At 46.9% G+C, this 18,682-nt stretch overlaps 1 protein-coding gene across 1 annotated transcript in view; it reads left to right on the top strand.

Annotated features, from left to right (window-relative positions):
• Nucleotides 1-18,682, top strand: part of VAT1L (vesicle amine transport 1 like) — a 165,926-nt gene that overhangs the window by 87,396 nt on the left and 59,848 nt on the right. The window contains exon 7 of the mRNA XM_043437233.1: nt 1,060-1,254. Within this exon, the coding sequence (XP_043293168.1) occupies nt 1,060-1,254 (195 nt within the window). The remainder of the gene's footprint in view (nt 1-1,059; nt 1,255-18,682) is intronic.

The following is an 18,682-nucleotide window of genomic DNA, read 5'->3' as shown; positions in this document are numbered from 1 at the left end:
GGTTCCCCACTTAGGACCTTAGTGCTAGTGACATTTGGGGATGGATGATTTTGTCTCAAGGGCCTGCCCTGTGTATTACAGGATATTTAGCAACATCCCTGGCTTTTCCCCAATTCCCAGGTGGTGCAGTGGTAGAGAGTCCACCTGCCAATGAGGAGATGCAAGAGATGGGTTTTACCCCTGGGTTGGGAAGATCCCTGGAGTAGGAAATACTCCAGGAACCCACTCCAGCATTCTTGACTAGGAAATTTCACGGACAGAGGAGGCTGGCAGGCTATAGTCAAAGGGGTAGTAAAGAGTTGGACCCGAGTGAGCACACACACACTGGCTTCTACCCAGTAGATGCCAGTTCATTCCCTGCCTTGAATTATCACAACAAAAAAACATCCCCAAACATTTACCAAACGCCCTTTGGGAGGGGGGAGGGTAAAACTGCCCCTAGCTGAGAGCCGCCAATTTAGTCCCAACCCTCTGGCCTCATCACTCCGTCATGCTGTTCCTTCTTCCTCTGTTACGCTTCTCTTCTCTTCTTTATCTTGTGTTTTCCGACCCACCTCCCCAGCCCTGCTGCTGTCCCCCGCAAGGAAAGCTGCTTCCACGGGCACCCCACCCCGCCCCCATCTCGCTCAGACTTCTCTGACCCCTGCTCCCTCCACCAGCCCATCACCAGCACCACCAGCATCCACTAAGCCAAGTGCTTTAGGCTAAATTCTCCCAAGAAACCTCAGAGGCAGTATCCTGCCACGGTCCGTCACTGAGGAAAATGAAGCCTGGAGAGTGATTGGGAGCAGATTGTCAGGCGGGATCCAGCTCCAGATCACGATTCCAACTGTGTGACTCAGCATTCTGGTCACATGTGGCCTAGGGGCTGTCTTCGTAAAGGGCTCCCCGCAACCTAGATCCTGGGCATCTTAGAAGCATCACTGTGCATTCATGGCAGCGCCCAGTCTAGGAGGCACTCACAAAAATACACCAGCCAGAGGTACCTCCCGGCCAGCTGGAATCCCCCCAGCCTGCCCAGCACTGACTCCTTGTCACCCACACCTGCTCTCTTTCCAGTGGTGGCAAGTCGAGAAGGTGAACCCCATCAAGCTATACGAAGAGAACAAAGTCATCGCTGGGTTTTCCCTTCTAAACCTGCTCTTCAAACAGGGCCGTGCTGGCCTCATTCGGGGAGTGGTGGACAAGCTCATCGCACTCTACAACCAGAAGAAGATCAAGCCCGTGGTGGACTCTCTATGGGCCCTGGAGGAGGTAAGGATGATGTTTCCCCCAGCAGGTAGTCTCTTCCTTTTAATTCTGGCAGATTTGGGTAGCCAGATCTAATCTTTTCTTAAGGGATTCTTACCCCCCAGGTTTGTTTGTTTTAAAAGAGGATCCTAAAAGTCATTGTCCTAGAGTATGGAGTGCTATGAATATAAGATACACTTTAAGTTTCATAGTGGTTCTTAAACCACGTGTGTCAATATGCCTCTTGTGCCGTGAATGCTATGAACCCTTCCCAGTAGGTCACCAAATTTTGACGGGTATGTATGATTCGCCTTAACTACAAGAGAGCGTGTACATTGCTGCAGCATTAATTACATCCTCACTTGCGGGTATATGAGACCAAGGTCAGAGCAGACAATGACTCAGAGCTGAAACAATTTGTGTGCCAAGCCTGGGTGCTTGGATCCCCTTCCAGACATTGTTAGCTTCACCCTGGGCACTGTAATTATTCATGAATTGCCTGATCTAGTGTTTGAGTCTTTTTATTAACTGATCTGCCAAAGTTCTAGTATTTGAAAGCATTCCTTGATCACACAAAATAAGAACTCCTCAAATACTGAAGTGTGAACCGGCTGCGATGGTTCAGGGGAGATGGGCTAGGAGGAGGGAGTACCTAGAAAATTTTTCAGGACAGCAGTGGTTTTGGATATTTGGGAAGTCAGTCATGGAAGCTACTCATGAGGAAGAAATGAAGAAATGTGGTCTAGGTTTCAAGAGACATTTCATTAAGAAATCTTCCTTGGTCCGGATGTCATAAGCTTGACTTCAGGCAGCCAAGAAGCCCTTGGAAAATACTGTAAAAGATGTGGCTTGTGTTCTTTTGTTTGGTTGGTCGGTTTTTGCATTTAGCATGAAGGAATGTCTTGTATTTTGGGGAATCATGGACACTTATGAAAAATCTAACAAATATAAAATATTCTTGGGACAAATAGTAGCCGTCATCCTGGCATGAAACTTGGTGCTGTTTGCCTAATGAACTAGGTTGGCCAAAATCCAATGGCTTTCCTGAGCACAGAAATCCCTCCCACCCAAAATATTTTTGTGGGAGTCACCATGTAATCAAATAGGATCAGTCCTAGATCCATGGATCAAGCCTATATATGCCTCCTTGACATGGCAATATCATAAATGGTGCTTTAAAAACCCAGCCACCAAAACCCCTTCTCTATGGTAAAAGAAATGCGTGCTTATTATAAGAAACTCCTAAATTAGCCAAAAACATAGGAAAAAATAAACTGAAAATCCACATTCCAGAGATGGGTAACACTGTTAATATTTTGGATTACTTCCTTCCAGTCTTTTTTCTTCTGCCCATGTTCATTGTAATTCCATTGATTGCTAAGTCAAATCAGATAATCATACATTTCCTCTGCTGTGTAATTTCCAAGATGGTTAGCCTATGGTTATATTTTTCTTGAAAATGTTTTAATTTAATGGGTCAGACATCTGTATGGTATTCACTGTGGTCTCTCATTGGAAGAGAAAAGGGCTAGACTGTAGAATGACTGGTCTCAGAGGTCAGGGAGAAGAGTAAACTTGGGCTAGTTGAGACCAGGTATAAGAAAGTAACTTGACCGTGGAGCAAAGAAGGGGACTTCAACTTAATTTCCAAAAGGGATCCAACAAATCTGGTAGCACTGAAGTGAGGCTTAAAGTTGAAGAGGGGTCTGGTTGATCCAGTGGGTCCTTGGTCTGGTGTTGGAAATCATTCCTTGGTTACAGTGCACTTGAATCACCAAATGTGAGCTGAATAACAACTGCATGCCCAACGCTATGCATTGCTGGGGGTCACAGTGGCAAGCGGATGGCCAAGGTCTCTCAAGGTCAAGCTCACGTTCAGAGGGGTGGGGCAGAAAAACTCAAGGGACAGACATCTTTAGACATGAAATGTTTGCACCTTGTTTTATGTTCCTGGATATGTTCCAGTGTCTCCTAGTTTATAGTCTAGGGAACTTGAATAGAATATGTTGTCCTCCTGTTGTGTGAAAATTATATAAATCTGAATTATGTTGAATTGGTTCATAGTGCTTTTCAGGTCTGCTATATCCTTCTACTTTTCTATATATTCATTCTATTAATTTTTGAGAGTTTGATATCAAAACTCAAACTAAAAATATTAATTTATCTACTTAAAAAATAATTGTAATATATAGTGGAACTATATGTAACCTTACTCCATATTTTCCAAGTCTCCTGTAAATGTGTTATCACACTGTCATAATTTTAAAAATTACCCCCCCCAAAAAAAAAACAAAAACTCAAGTGAACAAAAGTAAGTAGGGTATTCTCCAACTGCAGTAAGTTCTGGAAGGAATTAATTAGGATATATGTTGGCAAGTAAGTGGAGGGGGATAAGTTTCTACAAAGTAGTCTTTTCAACTGTTTAAAATTATTGTCCCATATGGAGTTTTTTTAAAATACTTTTTTCTTAATTAACCTCCTCTGTGAAACTTCAGTCCCACAGATATACCATCTACCTACCTACCCACCTATCATCTATCTATGTCCTGTATGTATATTTGTGCTTTACACATATTAAAAGTGTAAGACTTTAAAAAAAAATCCTCCAAGAACCAATTTTCACCCCTTTGGGGGTGGTTTTGCTCCCATTAAACCAACAGTACCCCGCCCCCAGGGCCAACTATGACAATAAAAACTGTTTCCAGCCATTGTCAAATGTTCCCCAGGAGGGATGGGGAGAAGGCAAAACCTTCCCTAGCTGAGAACCACCACTTACATAAAAAGGTGTATTGAGGCTTCCCCGGTGGCTCAGTGGTAAAGAATTCACCTGTCAATGCAGGAGATTCAGGTTCAAACCCTGCTTGAAGATCCCATATGCCTCGGAGCAAATAAGCCCTTGCACCACAATTGTTGAGCCTGTGCTCCAGAGTCCAGGAGCTGCAACTACTGAAGCCCGTGTGCCCTAGAATCCATGCTCCACAACAAGAGAAGCCACTGCAATGAGAAGCCTGAGTACCACAGTTAGAGGAAACCCGTGCAACAGTGAAGAACCAGCATAGCCAAAAATAACTAATTAATTTGATTTGATTAAAAAAAATCAAAGACGTCATATTGGTTAAGACAGTCACCAGGAAAACAAAGGAATTATAGTCCCTGTAGCAGGCTAGTCATTCACGGAGTGGAGAGAGACAGCTGCTGCCCTGTTTGCTAACAAAAGCACCCACAGTCACTCATCAGCGACACCCACCAACTTTTTGATGGTTCTCTTCAGCAGTATTTACAGACAGCATTTTAGAAGCTGCACTCGGGCCAAGCTTGGCTATTTATCAAGCCCACACAGCTCTTCTGGGCTTGAAGAGAACAGAGCATGCTTATTACTTGCAAACCTCTGAAGGATGACTACAGTGAGTCTCCCCCATCCCCTCTGGTAAATGAGTTCACAAAATTACTTCTCAGGCCAGCTCTATAACTTCATCTATGGAACAGAAAGCCCATAGAGATTAAAAGAAAATTTTCTTGGGCTCTCTGAGAACTCAAACTCGAGGATTTAATAATATCAGAGATGATTAGGGTTCCTTTTTAGCCATCTATCTTCAACTTTATTGTAAATGTTGTACATAGCTTGGGTGATATGCTGCAGCCTCAGGTTTGGCTCCAGATACTAAATGTGCAGCTGTATGTAAAATTGGAAAAATAGTTCAGAGGTGGGAAAGGGAGAACAAAATACATCTGTCAGTCAAGCAGCAGAGACATTATTGGGCACCTACTGTGTGCTCCCACTATATTAAGATGTCACATCTACAGAAGGGATAGGTCACTTGTTCCCTGACCCTTACCTTTATGATTTCGTTCCTGAGACAATCCCTAAGACCTATGAAACAGAAGAACTGCATTTTCAATTTTGGGATGTCAGTTTCAAGTGTGACTGGATTTGAAAACAGAAGAGAATAGTGTTAAGGAAGAATGAATGTTCAGAGATGGTTCTGAGGATGAGTTAGGTCTTGGCTGAGATTAGCAGAATATAGATTCTTAGGATGATGTTGGGGTTAACAAAAACAAGGTATTGCCAGCAGGAGGGACAGTGTGAACAAAATCAGAGAAGTGGGAGTGAGTATGGGGCACCTGGGGTAGAGAAGTCTGAACAAATCAGAGGAACAGGAACAAAGGAGGAGAGGAAATAAGGCTGATCCACTCAATGGGGTTCAAATCTTGGGTTTAAACTTGCCTTGCCTTTGCTGCCAGGCTCAGACAGTAAAGCGTCTGCCTGCAATGCGGGAGATCCAGGTTCAATCCCTGGGTCGGGAAGATCTCCTGGAGAAAGAAATGGCAACCTACTCCAGTATTCTTGCCTAGAAAATCCCATGGATGGAGAAGCCTGGTAGGCTACAGTCCAGGGGGTCGCAAAGAGTCAGACACAACTGAGAGACTTCACTTTAAAGGAGAATGAGTTGACATTCTGGGTGAGAAGATTGTTATTTAGAGACTGTGGCCTAAGGAATATGACATCATTTCATCTCTCAATTCCTGGAAGCACATCTTGGCCCCAAGTATGGCACTAGAAAGATACACGCCTGGAGTATATAGCTATGGCTTCTGATCACAATGCCTTTCCCTGTCTGCTGTTTAATAGCACACAGAGGAAACTGTTATGAGCTGAACTGTGTACTCCCTGAAATTCACATGTTAAAGCCCCAAACCCCAGTACCACAGAATATGACTGTATTTAGAGACAGGTCTTAAAAGAGATAATTAAAATGAATCCATCTGACTGGTATCCTTATAAGAAGAGAGATTAGGTTGAAGAGAGATATTGGGAATGTTTGCATAAAGACTAAGTGAGGACATGGTCTCATGAAAAGACAGCCATCTGCAAGCCCAGGGAAGAGGCCCAGAATGAACCCAACCCCACCGATACCTTGATATTGGACTTCCAGCCTCGAGGATTTGAGAAAATACATTTCTGTTATTTAATACCATCTCCAAGTCTGCAATATTTTGTTATGGCAGCCCTAGCAAACAGATTCAGGATGAAGGAAGGTCTTGACAATTTTATAATATTCCATTAAAGATATTTTATAACATTATTTGCATATAAGTCTGTGATTACACTCTAATTATGGTACCATTAGCCACAGGTAGCTATCCAAATTTAATTTAATTAAGTCAAATGAAAAATTCAGTTCTTTGGCCACATTTCAAGTGGTCAGTAATTGCATGTGGCTAGTGGCTACCATATTGGACCATGCAGAGATGGAAGGACATTCCCATCACTGCAGAAATTCTCCTGGAGCTGGTCTATGAGATGATGTAATCCTCCTGTTTGAAGGTAGGAAAGGAATTTGTTTCCCCAGCAATCTGGTATGATTACCCTTAGTAAATTAAGTTAATTATGCCCTTCCTTGTATATCTCTCTTTGCCTTGGCTTTAGTGAAGTTCACTGCCCAAATGCAGTCATTTATTTGATTTAAGTGCTCCAATCTCTCATTATGGGTCCCCTGCATTTTCCCCTTCATGTTATTAACTGTGGCTTAATTATACATGTGTCTTTCATTCTGTGACATAATGAAACCTACAAAGATAGAGGTCTGCCTAAAAGAATAAATGAAGGACAAATAATGTGATGCTGAGTTTGATTAGGGACCCTTACCTGATACAGAGCAAGAGGTTGACATGATAAAAGGGAGATTACTGTTGAACCAGTGATAGGGAGGGTGGAATGGCTCAAGAGACAAGGATGGGTGAGGGTGTGGTTGTCACTTTTAAAGAAGTCCCAGACTTCAGCTCCAATGCCAAACTGGGAAGGTGAGAAAAGATGAAGCCAATTATCTGAAACAGATACCCAAGCCAAAACCAAGAGGCAAAGATTGAAGAAGAAACCACGGAAAGTCCCACTTAATTATGGCAGATGGCAGTTGGCTGGTAGAGACCTCTTTTAAAGATTTACAAGCTCTTGGGACTTTCCTGGTTGTCCAGTAGTTAAGGATCCGCCTGTCAATGCAGGGGACGTGGGTTTGACCCCTGGTCTTAGAAGTCCCACATGTGTAAGGCAGCTGAGTCCGTGTGCTGAAACTACTGATGCCCGAGTGCCCTAGAGCCTGTGCTCTGCAACAAGAGAAGCCACCACAACAAGAAGCCCTTGCTCCACTACAGAGCAGCCCCCGCTCGCCGCAACTCGAGAAAGCCCGTGTGCAGTGACAAAGACTGCGCGCAGCCAAAAACAAATAAATAAAAAGATTTAGGAGCCCCTTCAGAGGCACAGTTGGGTGCAGGGAGAGTACTTAGAAGCATCATCTTGAAGCAGTTAATGTTTGTATGTAATGTCATGTACACACTGGTTTGGAGGATGGACTGGGGGCAGACAGGAGGTCATTGCAAATATTTACACCTGGGTAGACAAGCCCCAGACAAAAGTGGAAGCTGTGGAATGGGAGAGAATGAGCGAATCTGAGTCATTGGGAGGGATGGAAATCCAATATAAAGGACAAAGGAGATGCAAGATGACCAATGATCAGTCAGTCTGGGAAACCAGGACTGAGCTTCCTAGCAGCGTGACTTGAGTTAGCAGTGATGGAAGCTGCTGTGAAAAAATTAATGAGCTCAGATGTGGGTTTGGTTTAAAGTGATGCTAGAACAGCAAGTGATGTCCATGGGCAAGTCAAGTGCACCTGAACGTGAGAGATGAAGCCTGGATAATTGCAACTACCACTACTACTGACATTTCTAGAGGATTTACTACATTCCAGGCATTGTTCTGGGGCTTCCCTGGTGGCTCAGCTGGTAAAGAATCTGCCTGCAATGTGGGAGACTTGGGTTCAATCCCTGGGTTGGGAAGATTCCCTGGAGAAGGGATAGGCTAATGCCAGTATTCTGGCCTGGAGAATTCCATGGACTGTATACTCCATGGGGTTTTGCATGGATTAACTTATTTAAATTCTCCAAAAACCCTAAGGCTTCCCAGGTGGCAAAGTGGTAAAGAATCCTCCTACCAATGCAGAAGACATGTCCCTGGATCCCTGGATAGGGAAGATCCCCTGGAGAAGGAAATGGCAACTCACTCCAGTATTCTTGCCGGGAAAACCCTGCGACAGAGGAGCCTGGTGGGCTACAGTCCATGGGGTTGCAAAACTAAGCAAGAGACTGTGCACGCAACAAGCCTAAGACCCAGCTACTGTGATCCTCATCTTATAGGTTGCAAAAGTGAGGCTTTGGGGGGAGTTACCCATGCCCAAAGTCCTTGCTTACAATTGACTTTAATGGAAATTTGAACCCCAGGGAAGTCCAATGCATAGAAGTTATTGAATAAGAAAATGGCTATGAATAAACTCATTGAATAAAAGAAGGAGCAAAATAATATTAGCAAACACTTCACATAGCATGTTTGTACGGGCCCAGTGGCCTGGAAATCCCATGGACAGTCAGGAGCCCGGCGGGCTACAGTCCAGGGGGTCGGTCACAAAGAGTCAGACACAACTGAGCGACTACACAACGACAAATGTCCCCAGGAGTTCTCCAAGCAAACACTTTCCATGAATTAACCCATTTAATCCTCACGACAACCCCAAGGGGTAGGTACTGTTACTCGTCCTGAGACACCAATAATTAGGGAAGGGGGCTTAGATGAAGTAAGCTGCCCAGGCTCACACGGCTGGGGTGTGGTGAAGCTGGCATTCAGATCACACGCATTAGCTTAAACTGAAGAAGGAAGAGGGTAAGGCCAGAACCCCATCCCCACCCTTCACACTGCCTGTAAAAGATGAGGCGTCCCAGGCAGGGGAGGGCGTGGGGGCTGGTAAAAGGGACCACCATGACCATCAGCAGGTCCTTAGTGTCCGGACTGCTGACCAGTCGGGAGGGACCGAGGAGAAGCCTTTGAATCTGGCCCGGGGGTCACTGTTGACCTTTCGGAAAGCTTTTCAATAGAATGATGTGGGCAGAAGTCTGAAGGCAGAGGGTCAGGAAGTAAATGCGTGGGTAGGACAGGCTGACAGCCAGCGTAAGCCTCCCATTTGGCACCAAGCAGAACAAAGACTGGCAGATGGCCAAGAGGAGCCGGACCCACGGAAGGGCTGCTGAGAATGTAGGTCATGGGTTGCCACGGGCTCGGGGGCATTTCTGTTTAGAGAGATAAACATGTTCTAAAGTTAATGACGGTTGTACAGCCCTGTGAAGACACTAAAAACCATTGCTCTGCACCCTCTGAGTGAATCGTGTGGTGTTTAAAGTGTGTCTCAGTACAGACACACACAGAAGGAGGGAGAGAGAGCAGGGCTATTTAAGGATGGGATAAGAGGACAAGAGAGAAGGGAAAGAGGTACAGTCTGGGGAGTCAAATCCCTGGCCTCCGTCCTGACTGATATCCTAGCTGCATGGCCTGATGGAACCAGACATTCAGCCTAGCTCATCCTCCCAGTTTTTAGGTGAGGAAACCAAGGCCACATAAGTAACCATTATGTTTGCTTTATGTCCCTTACTTTTTTTTTTTTTTTGCAGCATGTTCCCCTTTCTTTCAAGTGAAATCCTAGACTGTTCAGTTTAACATAATCAGTCCCCCACGCACAACTTTCCAATTTCCACACACATTCTCCCAGCATGCCCGGTTCACAGGTTTGAAAGTGAAGGTGAAAGTGAAGTCGCTCAGTCGTGTCCGACTCTGCGACTCCATGGACAGAGGAGCCTACCTCTGTCCATGGGATTTTCCAGGCAAGAGTACTGGAGTGGGCTGCCATTTCCTTCTCCAGGAGATCTTCCGGACACAGGGCTTGAACCCAGGTCTCCCGCATTGTAGGCAGACGCTTTACCGTCTGAGCCACCAGGGAAGTCCTACCTCACAGGTTTTCTGCACCTCAAACGTGTCAGCACCATCATGCCCCCAGCGCTGCCATGCACCCGCTCTCACCCCACTCTAGTTGTCCAGCAGATCAAGCCCCCTGAGTTAGCATCCTCATCCGTGGCAAGATGAATAACAGCCCCTTCAAGATGTCCACATCCTAATCCCCGAAGTCTTTGAGTATGAGCCCTTATGTAGCAAGGGGACCCTGCTCATGTGATGAAATTAAGGATTTTGCAATGAGGAGACTTCCCTGGACTATTTGGGAGAGACTGATCCCATCCCAAAGAGTCCTCACGAGGGAGTCAGGGGAGTCGGCGGAGATGTGAGCAAGGAAGCAGAGTGAGGTGAGGCCATGTGATGAGGGGACACAAGCCAGGGAGGGCAGGTGGTCTCTAGAAACCGCAAGGACAGGGAAGCCCAGACCTCCGGAAGAGGGCAGTCCTGTGGACACCTTGGTTTCTATGCATTCGGCCAATTTCAAGCTTCTGACCTGCAGAGCCGTAGAAGAGTACCTTTGCGTTGTGTTAAGCTGTGAGTTTGCGGCAATGTGCCATAGCAACAATTGGAAATCAGCACGCCATCCGTTCAACAGATATTTAACAGGGGCGGGGCTCTGAGAGCTGAGAGGGGCTGGGTCCACACTCGAGGAGCAGTCACATAATTACAAGAGCGGGAGGTGAGCCCTGGAGGGGTGGAGCTGGATGGGAGCGTGACCAGGTGTGCACCTTGGCCCGGAGAAGGGCCTGGGAGCTAGAGCGAGACGGAGGTGGGAGCATCCAAGCCTTGAAAAGCGTGCATTGGGTGGAACGCAGAGATGGGGAGGCCAGGAAGGCCGGCCTCAGGAGGAGGCGGGGTAGGGAGAAATCCCCACCAACCGCCCAGCACTATCACTCCAGCCTCCCGCACCATGGTGCTTCTTCAGAGACCTGAGTCTCTGCTGCCTCCTTGCTTTATCCATCCTCTTATCTCCACCTGCCATGCCCTCCCCTCGTCTTTGTCCTTCTGCAAAATTCCTGCTCACCTGTCAAGACTCAGGGGCAGTGTTCATTCCTCTGCAAAAACACCCCGAACACCCCCTAACCTTGCCCTGACCCCAACCCCCATTTAGGAACCCCTGCTTTCAGGTCCCAGGGGTTAGCTGCCCTCACTGACACGCTCACAGACAGTCACCTGTGACGATAACGGTACCTTCCGTCAGTTTGGAGGAATTAAAAGGCACTGCACCCAAAGCTGGATGGGGAGCAAGAGTTGGCAAACTGTTAGTACAGCACTGTCGAAGTGCGTTCCCCATGGGGTCATGGTCTTTGCGGTCAGGGACTCTCAGACAAGGTACCAAGCAAGGATGCTCTGTGCAGAAGGTGCCTGGGGTCTCAGGGCAGGTTGGCATCCACCAGTGGTGCCTCCCCTGCCACTCAGGCCCCAGCCACACAAATTCATCTCTGCCAGAGTCCCCGGTGTGTTGCAGGATTAGGTTTATTTGCAGTCCGGTGCTCCCTGTTAAGAGGTCTGGGAGCTCAGCTCCAAAAACATGTCTGTTGTGAAAGAAATAATTGCTCTCGCCTTCACGCCTGTTGTCTAGCTGAAAACGTGAGTCACAGAACTGGATTTCCTCATGAGCCGGGGATGGAGTCAGTGTAGGCTGCTCTTTGCTGTGTTCTTCCAAGACCTGGACGAGATTCTGCTGCTTCCAGAGACTGGACAGGAACACGGCTGTTTGCTTCTGCTTGCCTTCCTAGGAGGTGGGGGAATCAGGGTACATGTCTTACTTGCAAGGTGGCATCAAAGGACTGTTTTCAAATATTTTCCAAAAGGACTGTTTTCAAATATTTTTTGAGGTACCTGTGCTGATGTGTTCATCACAGATTCTGGCCTATTCGCTAGACCAGAGAAGAGGGATAAATAACTGTTCTTCAGACCAGGATCATGTGAGCAGGAGAACAGACATTTAAATCAGGGAATGCAGGAATAAAGGTCACACCGCAGCAGGTGAACACACTGTGGATGTTGATTTCAATTTCACCTTCTGAAATCCATCCTCTTTCCTAAGCACCCTTTTCCTTCACTGGAAATGGGGCTGCTACCACATTCCCTGTAATTGCAAAGGATTTTGTGGTTCTTGTGCCATCGATGGACGTATGTTGAAACCTTGCAAACTGTAAAGCAGTCTGCCAATGTGTTGTTCAGCCACTCAGTCATGTCCTACTCTGCGATCCCATGGACTGTAGCACACCAGGCCTCCCTGTCCTTCACCATCTCCCAGAGCTTGCTCAAACTCATGTCCATTGAGTCAGTGATGCCATCCAACCATTTCATCCTCTGTTGCCCCCTTCTCCTCCTGCCTTCAATCTTTCCTGGCATCAGTGTCTTTTCTTATGAGTCAGTTCTTTGCATCAGGTACCCAAAGTATTAGAGCTTCAGCTTCAGCATCAGTCCTTCCAAAGAATATTCAGGACTGATCTCCTTTAGGATTGATTGGTTGGATCTCCGTGCAGTCCAAGGGACTCTCAAGAGTCTCCTCCAACACAACAGTTCAAAAGCATCAATTCTTCCGTGTTCAGCTTTCTTTATAGTCCAAATCTCACATCCATACATGACTACTGGAAAAACCATAGCTTTGACTATACAGACCTTTGCTGGCAAAGTAATGTCTCTGCTTTTTGATACGAGGTTTGTCTAGGTTGGTCATAGCTTTTCTTCCAAGGAGTAAGCGCCTTTTAATTTCATATTATAATATGTGAGAGCAGCACCAATCAGATGGGATAAGCTTTCGGACAGGAAACAAACACGTTGGGTTTCCTGACCCTCTCACTTCTTGGCTGTTTGGCCTATAACGCTTCTTTTCTCTGAGTCTCCTTTTCCTCACCTATAACATAGGAGCAACTGGGGGCTTCCCTGGTGATCCGGTGGTTAAGATGCCCTGCTTTCACTGCATGGAGCACAGGCTTGATCCCTGGCCAAGGAACTAAGATCTTCATGCTGCGAGGTGCAGCCAAGAAAATTTTTTTAATTAAAAAAATTTTTTTAATAAAATAAAATAGGAACAACTGACCCTATTTCTCAGAAGAGTTATATGTTTGTTTCCTGGAGCTGGCATAACAAAGTATCCCAAACTGAACAACAACAGACATTTACTGTCTCCCGGGTCTGGGGGCCAAAAGTCGGAAGTCCACGTGTCAACAGAATTAGTTTCGTCTGAGGGTTGTTGGGGAGACTGTACCGGGCCTCTCACCCCACGTCTGGTGGTTTGCTGGCTGTCTTTGGTATTTCTTGGCTTGTAGAAGCAGCCTTACTCTCTGCCTCCCTTTCCACATGATGTTCTCTTTGTGTGTTTGTGTATCCACATTTCCCCTTCTTTGAAGGACATCGGTCATATTGGATGGAGGCCCACCCTGCTGCAGGGTGAACCCTACTAATTTCGTCTTCAGAGACCCTGTTTCCAAACAAGGTCACATCCTGAGGTCCTGGGGAGTTAGGACGTTGAGGGCTTCCCAGATGGCGTTAGTGGTAAAGAACCCACCTGCTAATTGCAGGAGATGTAAGAGATGCGGGTTCGATCCCTGGGCCAGGAAGATCCCCTGGAGGAGGTCTTCACCCCAGGGTTCTTGCCTGGAGAGCCCCATGGACAGAGGATCCTGGTGGGCTACAAGTCCACGGGGTTGCCAAGAGTCAGACACGACTGAAGCAACTTAGCACACATGCGAATTTGCAGGGGCTGGGAGAGGATGGGACACAATTCAATCCATAACAAATGGCGAGTCAGATAAGATCAAACGGAAAAATATTTTGTGAACTATGAAGGGCTGAAGACGCAAAATTTCACATTAAGCTTAAAAGGGCAGGTTCCTGAATCATTCAGGTCCTCCAGTGGTAACTGTGAGTTTGTGAGAAAGGTGTTTCACTTCCTGAGGCCTCGCTTTCTCCATCTGTGAGATGGGGTAACAGCAGGGCCTCCTCTGTGGGGTCATTGTCGGGGCGACGCAGGGGAGCAGTGCCCGGCCCTGAGTAAAAGTCAGCCTCTGTCACCACATCCTAGAGGTGGGATGCGGGGGGCGGGGGGGGGCGGGTCCCACCTTTCTGTCCCTCAGCAGGTGAACCCCCGGGCTGATTCCCCCATCCATTTGCCACTGCGTGATGCAGACAGGCTAACCGGGGCCCTGGCCTTATGCTTCCCCTTCATTTCCACGGGAGCCGCTTCGTGGAACAGCCGCTCAGAGCAGCACGGACGGGAAACACATGCTGCTGTTGGGATCCTCGGAGCCTCCGCCCATCCCATCTCGGGTTTCTAGGCTGTCAGCTTGTTGGGGGAGGCTCTGCCAGGAAAGTGCCGTGCTCTGGTTGGCCATTTAATAAACTAAATGCGCAGCTGCGAGTCCTGGGCAAGGGACAGTAGCAGCGGTGGCTGAAGGTGGCTGTCGACACGGAGCACGTCACTCGCCTAGACTCCCGACTGTCCTAGAAGGAGACATTATGTCGCCCATCTCACAGATGGGGAGACCGAGGCTCGGAGAGAGGGCTACGTGGCCCAGACGAGGTCACACAGCAGAGAAGCCCTGGAGCTGAACCTCCACTCTCGGGCTGGCTCTGTCCTTCGCCTGATCTCAGCCCCTCCTGGAAGGGGGTGACTATCCCAGCCCTACGTCCTGTAGCCCCGACTCCCTAATTGGATGCTTCCTGAGTCGGGGTGAGACTGGTTTTCAAAGCCCTTGTGCATCCATCCTGAACTTATGAGAGTGCAGACAGTTGACTCTGAACCATGAGCCTTGGTTTCTTCTTCTGTAAAATGGGGCTGATGACCCTTACCCTTCCTGCCAGGGTTAAAGTCTGGGGAAGCCACGTGGCGGCAGGTAAACCATGTGCCATGTAGATGCCTCGGGGTGGGTGCTTCATGTAACTTTCCGTTCATTTCTTCCTGTCCCTGTCTCCTCCCAAGCATGTGTCACTTACACCACCCCCTGGCACACTCACACGCGTTGTCAAACAGCTTTTGGGTGAGGATGAGGCCGTGGTGAACCGGCCTCAGGCACGTGATGCTCGCCTCGGCCTTCTGGGGTGGGTGTTGCTCTGCCCACGTCTCAGGTGAGAAGACTCAGGTGAGGGGTGCTGACCCTCCTCTGAGACGTGAGACTTGAGTGACGGCACAAATTCCCGTGACTCCCAGGCCAGCACTTGGGTCTCACCAGCTCCCTCTCTGCCCTGCCCCAGTGGCTGTGAATTACGAGCTATTTGGGCTGATTTCACTTTTATTCTTGGCAAGTGGACATGTTCCAAATGACCCTCTTTACCATCCAGGTCAGTCACTGTGTCCAAGGGTGTGGTGGGAAGTAAAGATGACGATACACAGAGGTTGCACCCACCATATCCCTTCTATCTACGCAGCATTTTACTTGCCTTGTGGGCACTGAGCCCCACAGTTATCCCACAGAGATAGGCAGGTCAGGAGTTGTGCCCATAATACAGATTTTTATAAAGAGGGACTGAGGAAGATAAATGGTACAAAGTAGCAGAACCAGGAACCCAAGCAAGGTTTCTTACTTTGGAGTTCATGTGTCTTTGTGTGTTCATGAGTATGTGTTTGTTTGTGTGTGTGTGTGTGTGTGTGTGTGTGTGTGTGATGTGTGTGTCTTTGTGTGTCCATTTGTATGTATATGTTTGTGTGTTTGTGAATATATGTGTCTTTGTGTGTAAGGTGTATGTTTGTGTATTTGTGTGTGTGCTGTGATTATGTGTGTTTTGCCTATTTCCCTAGCATAATTTTTTCTTGCAATTAAAAGATTAAATGATATAAATATCATATGACTGCAACACCCATTTAGGAAACAGAAGAAAAAGAAAAAAGATCACCCATAATTGTGCTACCCTAAGGCTTGCCTGGTGGCCCAGCGGTAAAGAATCCACCTGCCAATGCAGGAGATGCAGTTTTGATCTCTGGGTTGGGAAGATCCCCTGGAGAAGGAAACTGCAGACCACTCCAGTTTTCTTACCTGGGAAATCCCATGGACAGAAGAGCCTGGCAGACTAAGGTCCATGGGGTCACAAAAGAGTTGGGCACGACTGAGCAACTAAACAACCACAAACAAAACTGCTGCTCTTGTCCTAATGTGTGCCATTCTCGGTTTCATTCTATACACCTTTTTCCCCCCCACCCTGACAGTTGTAAGTGGTCCAGATTCCCTCCTGAGCCTGTGTGAGCACGTTAGGAGGATGTTACGATGCTTGTCTAAGGAGGGACGTGAAACCACAACGAAATGGAGGAGGTCTTTGCTTTGGGCCATTGAAGGGTTAGGGTGTCCACATAGGAATTTTGCAGGGACACAAGCATTCAGTTCATAACACTCCCTGAATTACCTAAAGAGATTTAGTTTAATCCTTCTTTTCTTTCTAATATAAAAATGGGGTAAAGAAGTGTGCCTCCAATACTGTTTAGGTGCCTTTGGATTCCTTCCTTGACTTGTTTTTTGTTTAAGGTGTTTGTTTGTTTTTTCTAATTTCTGTATAGTTGCACATGATAGTTTTTCAAACCAGCTTGCATTTATTGAGCACTTACTATTTACCAAAGCCCAGAGTTAGGCCCTGAAGAGATAGAAAAGCAAGGTGCCCTGGAGGAGCAAACGCCAGCCCGTGGCAGACATGTAAACAGACAATTACAATATTGCGTTGCAAGCTCACTGATGGGAACATTCATGAGGAACACTGGTGGCAAACGGCAGGAATTCAACTCTGCTTGAGTGGCCTCATGGTGGTGAGACCCTTTATAAACCACACCCTCCCCATCAGGGTTGCAGGCTTTATTTATCCACCTCTTGTTGTCAACTTGTTAGACAGCTGAAGATTTTGGTGCTCTCAATCTTGAAATAATTTTCCAATTTTTTTTTTTTTAAAGAAAGGTGCATTCAATGTGTTGGTAGATCTTCATTGTCTTTAAAGAAGAGAAAAAAAAAAACCTAAGGCGAATCAAGACAGAAGAAGTAAGAGCTAAAAGGAGATATCTTGAAATTACGCTGTCTTTTTTTTTTTTTTTGGTCAAGATGTTTATTTTTTGTGTTTAAAAATGTGACGAGGCAATTTCTTCAGCTCCTTCTTGGAGGATGCTGCCAAGAGCAAGTATGGAGTAGCCTCTGCTGCCCCTGCTGGGATGGTTTTCCCATTTGGATCCATTTTTAAGTTGTTTCCCTGGTTTCCAGGTGGTTGCCATTTTCCAGTGTCCTCCGCTGCCTTATTATTTGCCCACCAGTTGACTTTCTTTCTTCTCGTTCCTAGGCTGGCAGGCTTCCCCACATCATTATTCTCTGTTTATATCATTAGCTGCAATTTAGGTTTGTGGTGTGATGGGATCATCCTCAAAGCGCTGCAAATAGGACTTGCTCGCTGTAACTTTCATCACCTATGTTTGTACTTCCCCCTAAGTGTTTATAAACTTATCACACACCTGCAGTGTTGAGAAAGATGCCTCTAAAAAAGTGGTTATAGGTCGCCCCTGGTGCTCAGCGGTAAAGAATCCTCCTGCCAGTGAAGGAGGCACAGGCTCAGTCCCTGGTCTGGGAAGATCCCACCTGCCATAGAGAAACTACGCTCCTGGGCCACAGCTACTGAGCCGGAGTCCGGAGCCACAAGAGAAGCCCCTGCAATGAGAAGCACATGAACCACAGCGAGAGAGTAGCCCCTGATCCCGGCAACTAAGAGGAGCCCGGACAGCAGTGAAGACCCAAGGCAGCCACACATTTAAAAAAATACTTACAAAAACTAGTTGATGACTGCTTCTCGTGCTGACATTCCGAGCATTTTATTGGCTCTAGGAGGTGCTGGCTGAATATTTTCTTGTTTGCTGCAGGCTTAATTTTGTACCTTTCCTTGCCTGTAGTTTGAGTTTCTGCTCACCATCGCTCTGTGGTGTTTGGATGGCCTTGGCTCACATCATGAACGCTCTTCCCCACCTTCTGTCAACAATGAGTGTCAAATGAATGACTTTTCCTACTTGTGCTCAACAGTAAACTTTTTTTTTTTTTTGCAGGGGGCGGGGTGGGGAGAGGAATGCTCTCTGCATTCATTCTTCAAAAAGTTTACTTATTTATTTTTAAACATTTATTTGGCAGAGCGAGGTCTTAGCTGTGGCACATGAAGTCTTTCCCCTTCACTGCAGCATGCAGGATCTTCTGCTGTGTCATCCAAACTCTCAGTTGCAGCATGTGGGATCTAGTTCCCCAACGGGGGACTGAACCCAAGCCCCCTGCATTGAGAGCACAGACTTTTAGCCACTGGATGACCAGGGAAGCCCCCCAAACATTTACTGATACCTACTCTGTGCTAGGGGATGTTGTAAATGAAGACAATAATGGAAAATGTTTCATCTTCCAGAGTCTCTAGGGAGAGGTCTGATGTATAAATCGCTCCATTCCAGTGCAATGTGGTTCCCATGGGAACAAAGCGTGACCAGGTCTTGGGGGGAAGCAGGCAAGACTTCCTTCAAAGAGGAGGTCAGTCACCTTGACCTGGTTCTCCATCACCAGGCCACTTCCTGCTTATCACTGCTGTCACACGGGAGAGTCCTGTGAGTGATGGACAGGCATCAACAGACTCAGGCGATGTCTTAGGCTGAGATCCCTTCAATGCAGAGCCTGGGGCACA

The sequence above is a fragment of the Cervus canadensis genome, chromosome 18 (assembly GCF_019320065.1).
Source record: "Cervus canadensis isolate Bull #8, Minnesota chromosome 18, ASM1932006v1, whole genome shotgun sequence".
Lineage (NCBI taxonomy): Eukaryota > Metazoa > Chordata > Mammalia > Artiodactyla > Cervidae > Cervus > Cervus canadensis.
This window is presented reverse-complemented; position numbering and strand designations above follow the sequence as displayed.